At 35.6% G+C, this 12,480-nt stretch overlaps 1 protein-coding gene across 2 annotated transcripts in view; it reads left to right on the top strand.

The window, feature by feature from the left end:
• The window catches only part of ogdhl (oxoglutarate dehydrogenase L), a 37,999-nt gene extending 26,458 nt beyond the window's left edge, over positions 1-11,541 (top strand). For both annotated transcript variants that reach the window (XM_041260377.1, XM_041260378.1), the window contains exons 16-23: positions 1,264-1,391; positions 1,775-1,953; positions 4,339-4,410; positions 5,585-5,710; positions 9,800-9,872; positions 10,559-10,722; positions 10,889-11,043; positions 11,249-11,541. In XM_041260377.1, the coding sequence (XP_041116311.1) occupies positions 1,264-1,391; positions 1,775-1,953; positions 4,339-4,410; positions 5,585-5,710; positions 9,800-9,872; positions 10,559-10,722; positions 10,889-11,043; positions 11,249-11,372 (1,021 nt within the window). In that variant the 3' untranslated portion in view covers positions 11,373-11,541. The remainder of the gene's footprint in view (positions 1-1,263; positions 1,392-1,774; positions 1,954-4,338; positions 4,411-5,584; positions 5,711-9,799; positions 9,873-10,558; positions 10,723-10,888; positions 11,044-11,248) is intronic.
• Positions 11,542-12,480: the final 939 nt, after the last annotated feature.

Here is a 12,480-nt window from a genome sequence, read left to right as displayed (position 1 = left end):
CCCTGTGCTGCTCTGTCGCCTTGGATGAATTGATGTTTTTTGATATTTATGTAATTGCTTCACAGTCACCAAACACTGTTAAGAAGCAGAAACGTGTACAAGTCATTGTTGTGGTTTTTTGGAGAGTTACTAACTGTGGCTTGTTGCTGTTGAGTGGTTGGCTGAGCCACAGTCCTAGCTTGTTCTTCTTTAGTCTGGAGTCTTCACTAAATTGGAACCTGTATTCTTGCCCAGTATTGGGAATAAAACTGAACTTTGGAACCTTGCTGCTGTTTTATCATCATTATTATTTGGAGCAATTTCATTCAGGTCCCCAAAGTAGATAATCCATGTGTTCTCCAGTGGCGGAGCTGGGGCTTGAGTGATTGCTCCCCCTTGGATACTGCTCGTAACTTCCCTGATTAATCGGCAAGATAATCAAGGTCCAGATTTTGCTCCTGCTGTGTTAAAAATAAATAAATAAATAAATAAATAAATGGAAAAAAACAACAATTCTGGAAAAACTGTTCAATCCCACTAAATGGTGCCGTTGTTTCCGCATCTGTTCTGATTAATACAATATGCATTAAAACATATGTATGTTAAAAAGATACATTTCATTTATTTATTAAAATATGCTTAGAAGAAATGTCATTGTCTAGTCTAAGTTTACAGGGGGTTTAGGAATGAGGGCTTGGTGATGCTGGTGTCCCGAGTAAAAGTAATATTTCAGAATGTCTCTGGTATGATCATTGTAATGTTATTAAGTTTAATGGAATGTCCTTTTTTAATACAGAATACAACACACACCCTATGTATAATACACATGGCTGAGCAGCCTTCAATTACTGCCCTATCAAAAACACCATAGTATACTATGTAGAATACTGTGACGGAAGCATATAGAGCATTTCTTACACAGCTTGCAACCTATATATAACACACACTAGTTACAATGTTGCTATTCTTTACTAAAGGTCTTTCCCCAGTGGAGCTTCCTGACTGGTAGATGAAAGTTTTAAAAATTTGAATAAAAGCCAAATCTTTCTTTACAAAAAATGTTAGTCTCTCTCTTTTTCCTATATTCACCTGAAGAAGAGACCTTTTGAGGTCTGAAAGCTTGTGATTCATTTTTGTTTAGTTACTCCAATAAAAGGTATCTCCTTCTGCTTATAAAAAATAAATGGTACAAAAAATAAAAATGGATATTTATAAAAATAAAATGACAAATGCGAGCTTATGTAGCCACAGACATTCCTAACCAGTTTTACGTTGTCTGTACAGTCACCGGCATCATGTGTTGCATGACCAGGATATTGACAGGAGGACCTGTGTCCCAATGAACCACCTGTGGGAAAACCAAGCTCCCTATACTGTGTGCAACAGCTCCCTCTCCGAGTATGGAGTCCTAGGTAAGTTCTTAACTAGATCCTAGCTGATTATGCTAACAACTAGCATGAAAACTATAGGATCTTTTTTTAAATTGATCTAAACAGTGGTGTATCTATAAATACCAACATAAAAGCACAAAAGTTTTAAGTTTTAATGAGATATGTAAACTCAATTGACTGACATGCACATTGGATGTTTGATTTTCATAACCTCTGGTCCTTTATTAATTATTTCAAGTAACTGTAACTAACAAAAGAAGCCCATAGAAGCCCCATTGGCCGACTTACCTGAGTGTTGCCTTGCCCTTTGAATTATTCCATTAAACCTTTCTACAGAGTACAGTCACCTGGATAAAATATCTACTGTATAAAAGGGGCCTCCATTTTGTTCTCTATAATTACAGGTTTTGAACTTGGATTTGCCATGGTGAGCCCCAATGCGTTGGTGTGCTGGGAGGCACAGTTTGGGGATTTTCACAACACAGCCCAGTGCATCATAGACCAGTTTATCAGCTCAGGGCAAGCCAAGTGGGTTCGACACAATGGCTTAGTTCTGCTTCTACCTCACGGCATGGAGGGAATGGTAAGGTGAACTCGAAGCTATCATATCCACTTTCAACATTCCATTTGAAAAGACCAATTTATTTCTAATAGCTTAGATAATTTGTTCTATAAAAATAAAGGGAATAACACCCCCTCCATAACTCCTGAAACCACTCTCTGTGTAGTCAACAGTTTGCCTGCAAATTTTGCTACATTCTTTGGAAAAAAGTGACTTCCTTTATAAGATGTAAAACGTATGTCCTATATTCTAAAATCTGTATTTCTATACCTTCTAGAGAGGGGCAAGTGTGTTAGAGAGGTATGCTAAAAGGATTTTTACAAGTTGTCAATATGATTTAAATTCACTTACTCTTTAATACAGACCTGGCTGGAGGTGGCCAATTTAAAGTTATTTTATATTTGTATTTAATACTGAGCTGGGAAAATCATCAAGGGAATCAGAAGGGTAAACAGGAGAGGCTATTAAAACGATTCACTGTATTACATAAAGTGTCCGAAGGATGTTGATTGTGATATGAGCATATAACCAGAATTGTAAATGAGTCAGGTTTCAATTTAATATTCATGGCAACAACGTCTTCAAAAATTACATGCTTATAGATTAAAAAAAGAAAAAAAAAACATTTTATGTTGCAACTTTTCATAGTTTCTCCCTTTTTTTTGTTTAGAAAAAAGATTGTGGGTGATCCCTCGTGTTTGCCTTTTCACTGATGTAACTGTGTAATTTAAAAATGTCTATGCTGTCAGTAAAGTTTATCAGTGAAATGAGAGTCCCCAGACATAGAAGCAGTGCCCCTCTTTCTCCAGGGTTCAAGATCGAAGTAGCTGTGGTTTCTTAATGAGCCACGGTTTCTAGACACCTGGGATACAATTTAACTTCAGCTGAAGCGCCATCTTTTCAGTGCATGTGGTGTCCAGATTTCTTTTTAGATTTTTTTTCTTTTTTTTTAATAACAAGTTTGTACAGTTGCATAAATGGAGTATATTTCATGGCCATTCATTCTAGGAATGAGGATAACCAACTAATGACTTAGGGATCTATTCTTAAAGGGTTAACACCTGTCTAAATGAGAAAACAGGACTACATGATCGGATTTCGTCCACTGACGCCTATTTAACGACTGTTGCTATTCATAAGAGATCATTGAGAAGCGTTGTTAAGCCACAATTTTTGTTTATGAAGGCAGGTTTTAAACTGAGATAACGCTTAATGATGACCTCATTAACATAAAGTTTGACATACCTGTGATTAACACTGCCTATTTTGAAAAAAAATATCTGTAGCTTTATGTGAAGGAAAATGTTTAATATAAATATATACTCACACAATAACATATTCTCTGGCATAATCATTTTGAAACATTGTGGTGAAGCAGAGAGCAAGTGACTTAAAATACAGTTTATTATTATTATTTCTTTACCGTGATCCGCGGCTGACGGCGGTCTGTTTTCATTTTATTTCTTTTACCTGTGTTCACAATAAACTGTTTAAACCTGTTTATTTTCATGGAGCGTTAAGCCCCGATCACACCTGGAACGATAACGATAATCGCAAACCGTTTATGGAACGGTCACACCAGAACGAAAAAGGGCTCTGATATCTTGTACAGCAAATGCCAATCAACCAAATGCCAATTTTTAGTACACACCCACTTTTATTTCCAGCAAGATGAGGCACAGTTATGAGGAACGTTAAGAAATACTGTTGTATTAGATCAACAGAGGGAGTAGGAGACCGAGAGTGTTGGTACACAGAATACTACAGAGTAGGGAGGAGTTAGGGGAATTCCACACGCTCGTTGGTGTAGTCAAGTGCTGAAAATTACGCTGTGGGTATTGCTTCAAGGAAGTGTGCATGGTTGCCTTGGGTACAACCTCTTCATAAAGTGCTTTGCTACAGTCGCCCGGTTGCTCAGACCATTTTATGAATAGGAATATGGACAACTTTCGTTAGTTTTAAACGAAATTCGTTTTATTACGGCAGTCGGCAAGTACTTTTATGAATAGGGCCCTTAGTGATGAGTGTATTGTTAACAGCTAACTTCATGGAATATTCTGTTTATTTAACAAGTACAATGTATAGAAAAGAAGATATGTTTAAACAGAAATTAAATGGCAAAATTTGAAGAACTGCTTTCCTTATATCTAGATCATTATCAATGCAATGTCTGGCAATGGATTTCTATCTAATTATTTATTGATGAAATCTGGTAAAGAAAGAAAAAAAAAAGCTATTGATACTAGAACTTTCAAAATGTGTTGTCATACCAGATAGACACCTAAAGGCCACCTTCATCTGTAAGCACTGCTTTGTAAAACTGCTATTTTCATTAGTAACCTCTACAAACATGGCAGATTCTGTACATAAAGTGGTGTAACCCAGTGTTTATACTTTACTCTCCAGGGTCCAGAGCACTCTTCAGCCAGACCAGAAAGGTTTCTGCAAATGAGCAATGATGACTCGGATGCTTATCCAGTGAGTACATATTTACGAATGGTTAACACTTATCACCATGGTGATTTTGTCGCTAACCAGTTCAGTGTGACTTGTGGTGGTTGGTCCTGTATAGTAGCCCAATTCAATTTACCATTGGCCGCAGGGGAGGGATTTTAGGAAATCATGAATGCATGCAATAGACAGAGCAGTACAAATAAGTACTTTTTTGTTTTGATGCATCATCAGTGATGTTTTAAAACTAATCCAAAAAAAAAAAAAAAAAAAAAAAAAAAAAGCTCCACATGTGTTTTTAACGTGTGTGTTTTGTTTTTTTAAAAATGCTTTTTAAATACAAGTTAATTGAATTGGGCCCAGGCTGTTTCTTGTACTATAACATTTACCCACTGAGTTTCCTAGTTTGAAAAATAAACATTCCCTACAGATGTATAATAAATTGATCTTGTCTGTTATTTCCCGCTAAAGCTTTAGTTTTTGTGCCTTTTATTGACGTCTGCAAAAACCCTTTTGTGAGTTAGTCCTTTGCATCTCCCTAGTCGTGCTTTTTTCTTTTGCATGCAGGTAGTTGTGGCTTATTCATATGTGTAAGATCACTAGTTGTAATAATATGTATAATTTTCAAAGTTGACAGAGAAGACTGTTCTTACTACACGGCTTTAATCACTGCGTATGTCAAGCATGTTCCTCTTGAGATTATTATTATTATTATTTTTATTATTATTATTATTATTATTATTATTATTATTATTATTATTATTATTATTATTACTATCACTATCTGTGTCAGAATACTTTAATATCTAGGTATATTACACTAGGCAAATGTTTTGCACCTGTGCAGTAGGTTATGTACTGTTTGTCTGTTTAAGAGCCAGCTTGAACACTTTGAACCATACAAGTATCCGGGGAACAAAATGGCAAACTTTGACATCACTGAATCACTGCACCCTTAACTGAGTAAATGGTCTTATTTCAGGCCTTTAAACCTGCTCCTGATTTCACGGGCAATTTTCTTCTGGTGCCTCTTGAGACATTCACATGAAAGCATTGAAACAGTGTTGACGTCTACAGCAAGCGTAATGGCCATTGGCTTATGTTTTGTATTTGTTTTGCAAAAACACTTTACGTAAAGGGCATGGTGATCAAAGATCATACTCATCAATTTTCACTGTTATTTTTTTTTCTCTATAATAAGGAAATCACAGATGATTTTGAGGTCCATCAGCTCTATGACTGCAATTGGATTGTGGTGAATTGTTCTACACCTGCCAGCTTCTTCCATGTGTTGAGAAGACAGATCTTGATACCGTTCCGGAAACCGGTATGACAAGTGAATTTTGTTTGTTTTACAAAAGCAATTCATTATGTAAACCTGTTTACTCAGTCAGATTTATTTTCTTCAGAATTGCGATACAGAAACATTAAAATGGCCCAAGCATGTACTGGCTGTGGACCCCATTTTACATTGAAAAAAAAACTAAAATGTCTCTGTGAGGCGTGTGAGTACAAATGGATTTTCCAGACAGTGATTTACCTGTAACAATTACAATTTTATTTAATATTACACGAAAAAAAAGAAAAATAATAAAGAAGGATGTGAGGGAGGGAGTGCGGGAGTAATCAAAAATAAAGGAACGGAAGCCTCTTAGTCCTCTTCGCGTTCTGCTTAAATCCAGAAATAAAACAAAAAGGAATAAAAACAGAAAAGAACCAAGTTAGTAAGGCCTCCGTTCGTGACACAGTCCAAACTCCCAAGTACTTCCCTCCAGCCTTTTTTTCCCCACCTCTATTCCTTAGGACCAACCCCGAACACAGTAGCACGTTCCCTTTAGTATGCAAACCCCGCCCCGGTAGTCAGTGGATCACCAATCCCAAACTGACAGGTATCCTTAATTTCACTTGACTCCAGTGGCTGGACTTTACATACTCGTACTTCCGCCCCTCACCAAGGTGCCGCCCCTCAAAAAGATGACTTTTGTCATGGTCACAAGACCTTGGTAAGGGAAATCCCGAGTTGGTTTGATGCCTTCTACTGTTGGGAGGCTGAATTGCAGACCGAAACCCCTTTGACTCATCACAGTCTCCCTTTTATTTAAGTTCTGCTCATTGTGGACTGTTTTTGGCTACAAGAAATTTTGTAGAAACTTTTTTTTTTTTTATTTCAGAAAAATAGTAATGGAAATTAGTTCTAAAAGGTGAGGTATAATCTGGAAAATATATTGTTTTATTCAAAATATGAGTGATATTGCATCTCCTATTAAACCACGCATTTCAGTATATTACCACAGGCCTTCTCTGGTCACTTTGCTAGACAGGCCAATACAGCGATGCAGTACTTTTTTGTGAAAAAAGCCACTGCTTCATAAAAAAGCCTTGGGTTTTACTGTCTTGGGCAAACCAAAGAAAGTTTAAGAAAGACTTCATTCATCCTTCTTTGAAACCAGTTTTTTTCTTACTACTGTAAATTGTCTAAAATGATTCCCAGCTGCGTGTGAATGTTCTGCTTTGTCAAGCATGTTAAGAGATTTCATTTAGTAAATTAAAATGAGAGCCTTAAGGGTTTTACATTGTAGATGTATTACACCCAAAAGTGTAAAAAAAAAAAAATAGATTTGATTTGAAAGGTGTGTGCATGTGTGTGTCTTAAACCAAATTTGCTTTTCTGGTTTTTAGATTTTTTTTAAGTAAATGTATTGAGGGTTAATGAGGCATAACATGAATCAAGGATTTTTTGCATGATAGCCATTTGGGGCTTGACTGTAATGAGCTTTAGTATTATGTAGATGCAATATTCTCACATGGACATGAGTTACATAATAAAAATAGCAATGTGATAATTGACATCTAAGTTTTTGGACACAACACCAGTCTCTTTCATTTTTCTCTTTTCCATTAACCCATAGCTGAGGCAATGGAAAGAATATCCTTGCCTTGTGAAGTCACCCCCCAAAAAGTGAATTTATGTTGAACAGCGAATGAGTGATGACTGACCTTTACAGTGTGAGGCAATTGATATAAGTCGCACAAGATGAGTTAATTGAGAATACACTTTAAAGGTTTGAGTTTTATAACAGCTTTCTGTTTTTTTTTTCTTCGCATAAACAAGGTGAAGTGTGACACTCACTCCTTCTCTTTGATGATCGGGTGGAAGGAAAAGCAGATCATTTATAACGTACACTATGTAAGAGGCTAAAATTAGGCTACATGTTTGAATTGGCTCAATCCCTCAAAGATATTAATAGTCCGATCCTTCACTTACTGACCCTTCATTTGAGATGACATTTTTTCTTTTCTGTTCCTTTTTAAATATTATTTTGTTCTTATATATTCTGCTCCCCCCCCCTCTTTTCTAAGCATCCTCATGAGTGGAGCTTTTTAGGTTTGCAAGTCCATGCAGCCCCAGCAATTGCTAATATCTCATCTTGTAAACTATTTCAGATAGCAACTTCTTATTTTAAGTGTTATAGAAACTCCTCAGCTTAGCAACACCCCTCACTTTCACCTTTTACCAAATAGTTTAATCTACAGGAGAATTTAACCATTTCACTGTCACAATGTTTCTAACTCTGGACATATCAATGATAAGTATATTTTTTACATATCAGTTTTACTTCATGTTTACAAAGCATTATACAATGGATATTTTAAATAATCTAACCTGATTGGTCAAAACAAGTCACATGGCGGTATTGATATTACAGTATGTCACCATGGGTCGGCACTTCTTTTCAAAAAGTGGCAAATCACTGGTAGATATCAATACACTGCTAGAATTTTGAAGAAAAAAAAAAATAGACATATTGGAATTTATAGCAATAAATGTTGACCTTTTCGGTAACTGAAGTGTACATGACATACTGTACGAGTCTGAAATAGACACCAGTGATTAATTAAAATAGTGAAAAGAAGCAAAAGTAAGTATTCAAAACTCACCATTTTGATTGCTAGCTACTTCTCCCTGAACTACAGCGTTTCTCTATCCCATTCTGAAAATAGTTTGAAAAGGATTTGGTTCGCTCTTAAAAGAGACTTTGGTGGTTAAATGGATGTTTCTGATCTATACATGTTCTTCTCCTCTGGTTGGTTGCATCTCCTGCCCCGCCTGTCCCACCCCCTGTGCTGCTGTGTGATCTGATTCAGAATATTTATAAACGTATCTTGACAGTTCCTGCCGTACCTTTCTCGCCACATAAATGTGTCCAGGTACGATGGTATCATCTCTTCTGATGTGCCCTGTGTTGTTTTAAATTGTTTCTTAACACAGGCCCAGTTCTCCACATTGGCCAGCTGTAAACTACTGAGTTTGATAATTATGGGTATTTCATAATGCAAATAACGTCTGTCTCACTACTATGAAGTGGTAGCACAAATCTGGAAAGGATACCTCCTTACCCCATATAACAAAGGACGATTTGTGAGGAAGGTCCTGCATGATTTAAAGGCGTACTCATGCATGCTGTGTCACAATGAAAATGGCCAGAGATATAAAACAATGTATTACAAGAAGGAATAAAATGGCATTTCAGTGGCATTGTTCAGTTCAACATCTATAAATCTTTTTTTTTTCTTAGATCAGCTTTAGGCGGAAGGATATTAAATAAAAAAATACTTTGTTAATTTTAAAAGTTTTTACTTTATTTTTTTCAATTTAGTAAGTTAACCCATTTTATAAGGGCAATAAGGCACTTCAGGACATGTGGTACACTAATATCACCACACCCAGGGCTGTTGAAGCAATTTGGCTTCGCCTCTTCGAGTATCTCACACACCCTGTCGTGCCTTATTGCTTACTTCAAGCTGAGATGACTTTCTCCTTTGATGTACTTCCATGATGTAAATTGTAAAAAAACATTCTGCATATGTGGTTTAATTCTATGAACCTACTTATCAAAAAAGGAATTCTGTGATGGAGATATATATAAATAATAAAAATACACAATACCACATCCCTGTTTTTAAACATATTGCTTTAAAAACCTGATGAGGTTTACTGACCAGTCATATCAAGGCTTTCAAAGTGCACACCATTTATTACTAGCCCTATAAGTTCTACTCAACACATGGGTAAACACACTGAAAAGATAAAACAAAACAAATAAAAAGTGAGGATGTCTTAATAGATGTGTGTGTTTGTGTTTTTTTTATGATCAACAGCATCTGTTGATGCACGTTGTTTTTACAGTGGCCATGATGATGTAAGGCTGTTTGGTTGACTTATCCCAGGGGAGTTGACATTTTGCACGTGTTTTAGCCTTTCTACAGATTAAGCAAGATAAACAGCATTCGAAGTGCTGCGTCGCCTGTATTCTTGGTCATTTACATAAAATTACTGAGAAAATCAAATCTGTCTCACTTCCTGCTCTGCATCAATTTGCTTTAATCAGTCTGTTCATATTCTCTGTCATTCCAGTTGATTGTCTTCTCTCCCAAGTCTCTGCTGAGACTTCCTGAAGCTAGATCCAGTTTTGATGAAATTACAACAGGTGGGTTTTGTTTGACACCTGCTGATGATTGGCATATTGTGGCTGCCTTTTTCTGTTACACACATATCACGCACTTTCCATTGGTGTGCATTTTGAGTTCTTGTGGTAGGAAATGATTCAACAGCCATAGTTGTATTTTATAGCAAGGTATAGTAAGGACAAGGCATACTAAAAACACTTTCATGTATTTAAAATAAACAAATCGACAGAGTTAAACAATTAGGCCAATGGTGCCTGACTTATGGGACAGCCAGGCTGTATATACTTTGAATTCATCAGTAACAAAATCCTTAAACGATTCTACAGCAATATGGTGGGTTTTTTGGGTTCATTACAGCATTTTGTGAATCTCTGAAAAATAAACATTGAAAAGGAGCAAGTCTATATATATTTTTTTCTTTTTAAGCATCCTTGTTAAAGGAGCTTAAATGTAATGATCTTTGTGCTGCCTCGTAAAAATTAAGTTCAGTGATTCTTTGTTTTTGTTCACAAACAAACCCTCTTTCTGCTTTATTTCTAAGGTTTTCTGTATAATGTATTCCTGGTCCTTTTAGAAGCATACGTTGACCCTCTCAGACTGTTTGAGAGCACTGTATGGAGTGCTCTTTTCTGCAGGGCAGAACAGGAGTGGTATGGCATACTGATGCAGATGTTTCAATTAAAATGTTGGATGTGGTGTTTGACAGGGACCAGATTCAGGCGAGTGATTCCTGAAGAGGGACCTGCAGCCCAGAACCCAGACAAAGTGAAGAGGGTCATATTCTGCACCGGAAAGGTGTATTATGAGCTAGCAAAGGAAAGAAAACAACAGGATCTGGAAAACGAAGTAGCTATTTGTAGGCTGGAACAGGTAAACCTGTCTGAATTGCTACGGTCTTTCAGTAACTACACAGACCCAAACCGTATTGTTTTTTATATTGAATTCTGGTAAAGTACAGTAAATTATCTATACAATAAGTTCACTGTGTTTCTGTAGTACATCGTGTTTAATTCCAGTTCTGCCTTTATCTTTTTAGATATCCCCATTCCCTTTTGATTTGGTTAAAAATGAGACAGAGAAGTACTCAAATGCTGAACTTGTGTGGTGCCAGGAAGAGCATAAGAACATGGGCTACTATGATTACATCAAACCTCGTTTTCTTACAGTTCTGCAAAACAGTCGCCCAATATGGTGTGTATCTTTGAGATAAAATGTCAAGCTTATCCTAAACATTGAGTTTGTCTTTCCAGATAAATTAAAAGATAAAAAATAAATTCCAGATTTGGCCATTTGATTAACAGAACTGTCTCTTTTAATCAGCCTGCAGGAGGCAAACATTTTAGTTCTTAAGATAGCTTCCCTTTTTATAATTAATATACTCAATTTTATTTTTAAGGTATGTTGGTCGTGATCCAGCGGCTGCCCCTGCCACAGGCAATAAATGCACTCACCTGGCAGAGCTGAAGAGGTACCTGGACACTGTCTTCAACCTGCAGGCATTTGAGGGGAGAAACTTCTGAAGTCCCTGCTAATAGCAGAAGCTTATGCACACTGAATTAAAAGCACCACCACAACAAAAGATTCAAAAATCTTTCAGGGACTGGCATTTGAAATAAATACTGTACCTTTCTTTTTGTCAATGTTTTTTTTTATATTTGTAACAACAGTATCAAAAACAGTGTAATTCACCACTCATTATTATTATTATTATTATTATTATTATTATTATTATTATTATTATTATTATTATTATTATTATTATTATTGTAGTAGCAGTCTTAGTAGTGGTTATAGTATTGTTAGTAGTATTGTTTAATAATTTTAAAAGCACTTTAAAATATTAATGTTCGTGAAAATAGTTGCAACAATCAAATTAATACTGTATAATTCAGATCTGAAATGTTATTTAAGTCTTGTCTAATACAAAAAAACCTGGATTATTGGACAAAACCTTTGTTCGTCCCATAGCAAAAAAAAAAAAAAAAAAATGAAAAAATGTTCTTCGTAAATATATATATATATATATATATATATATATATATATATATATATATATATATATATATATATATATATAGTGTGTATATTTTTATAAAACTAGAATGTGACAAGTAATGCAAATGTAAAACTGTGTTAATAATTGTTTGTTATTGAGGATCCAAATAACTGGAACTGCATGTTCATATCATGTAGTGGTCTGGTCTGGAAACCACACCATAGTCACCTCATAAGTTATTTTTAATATATTTTAAATGCTACTTAAATATTTTGGATTACATTAGTGGCTGTAGGTCTTAAAACAACACTACATTAATAAATCTAGCTTTATATCCTGGGATTGTGTGTGCCAGAGAATTCCTTTGCTTGTCTCGTTGTCCAATTTTTCAATATGAGAGAAGACAAAACAAAAAAAAGCACTTGATTTCATTTTTACATGATGCTGATGTAATTAGAGAAAACTCCTGTGAGTAGTACCTACAAATGCAGAGGATTAATCTCCAAGTACAAACCTCATTTGACCTGCTGTGTTGAATATTCATATGTCATTCCATTTCACTACAGGAAAGGTGGACATTTTCTATTTTATTACAATGGTACTGCTGAATGTGATCACCTTTCCTGTGTCCC

Source organism: Polyodon spathula, chromosome 10 (assembly GCF_017654505.1).
Source record: "Polyodon spathula isolate WHYD16114869_AA chromosome 10, ASM1765450v1, whole genome shotgun sequence".
NCBI classification, from domain to species: Eukaryota; Metazoa; Chordata; class Actinopteri; order Acipenseriformes; family Polyodontidae; genus Polyodon; species Polyodon spathula.
This window is presented reverse-complemented; position numbering and strand designations above follow the sequence as displayed.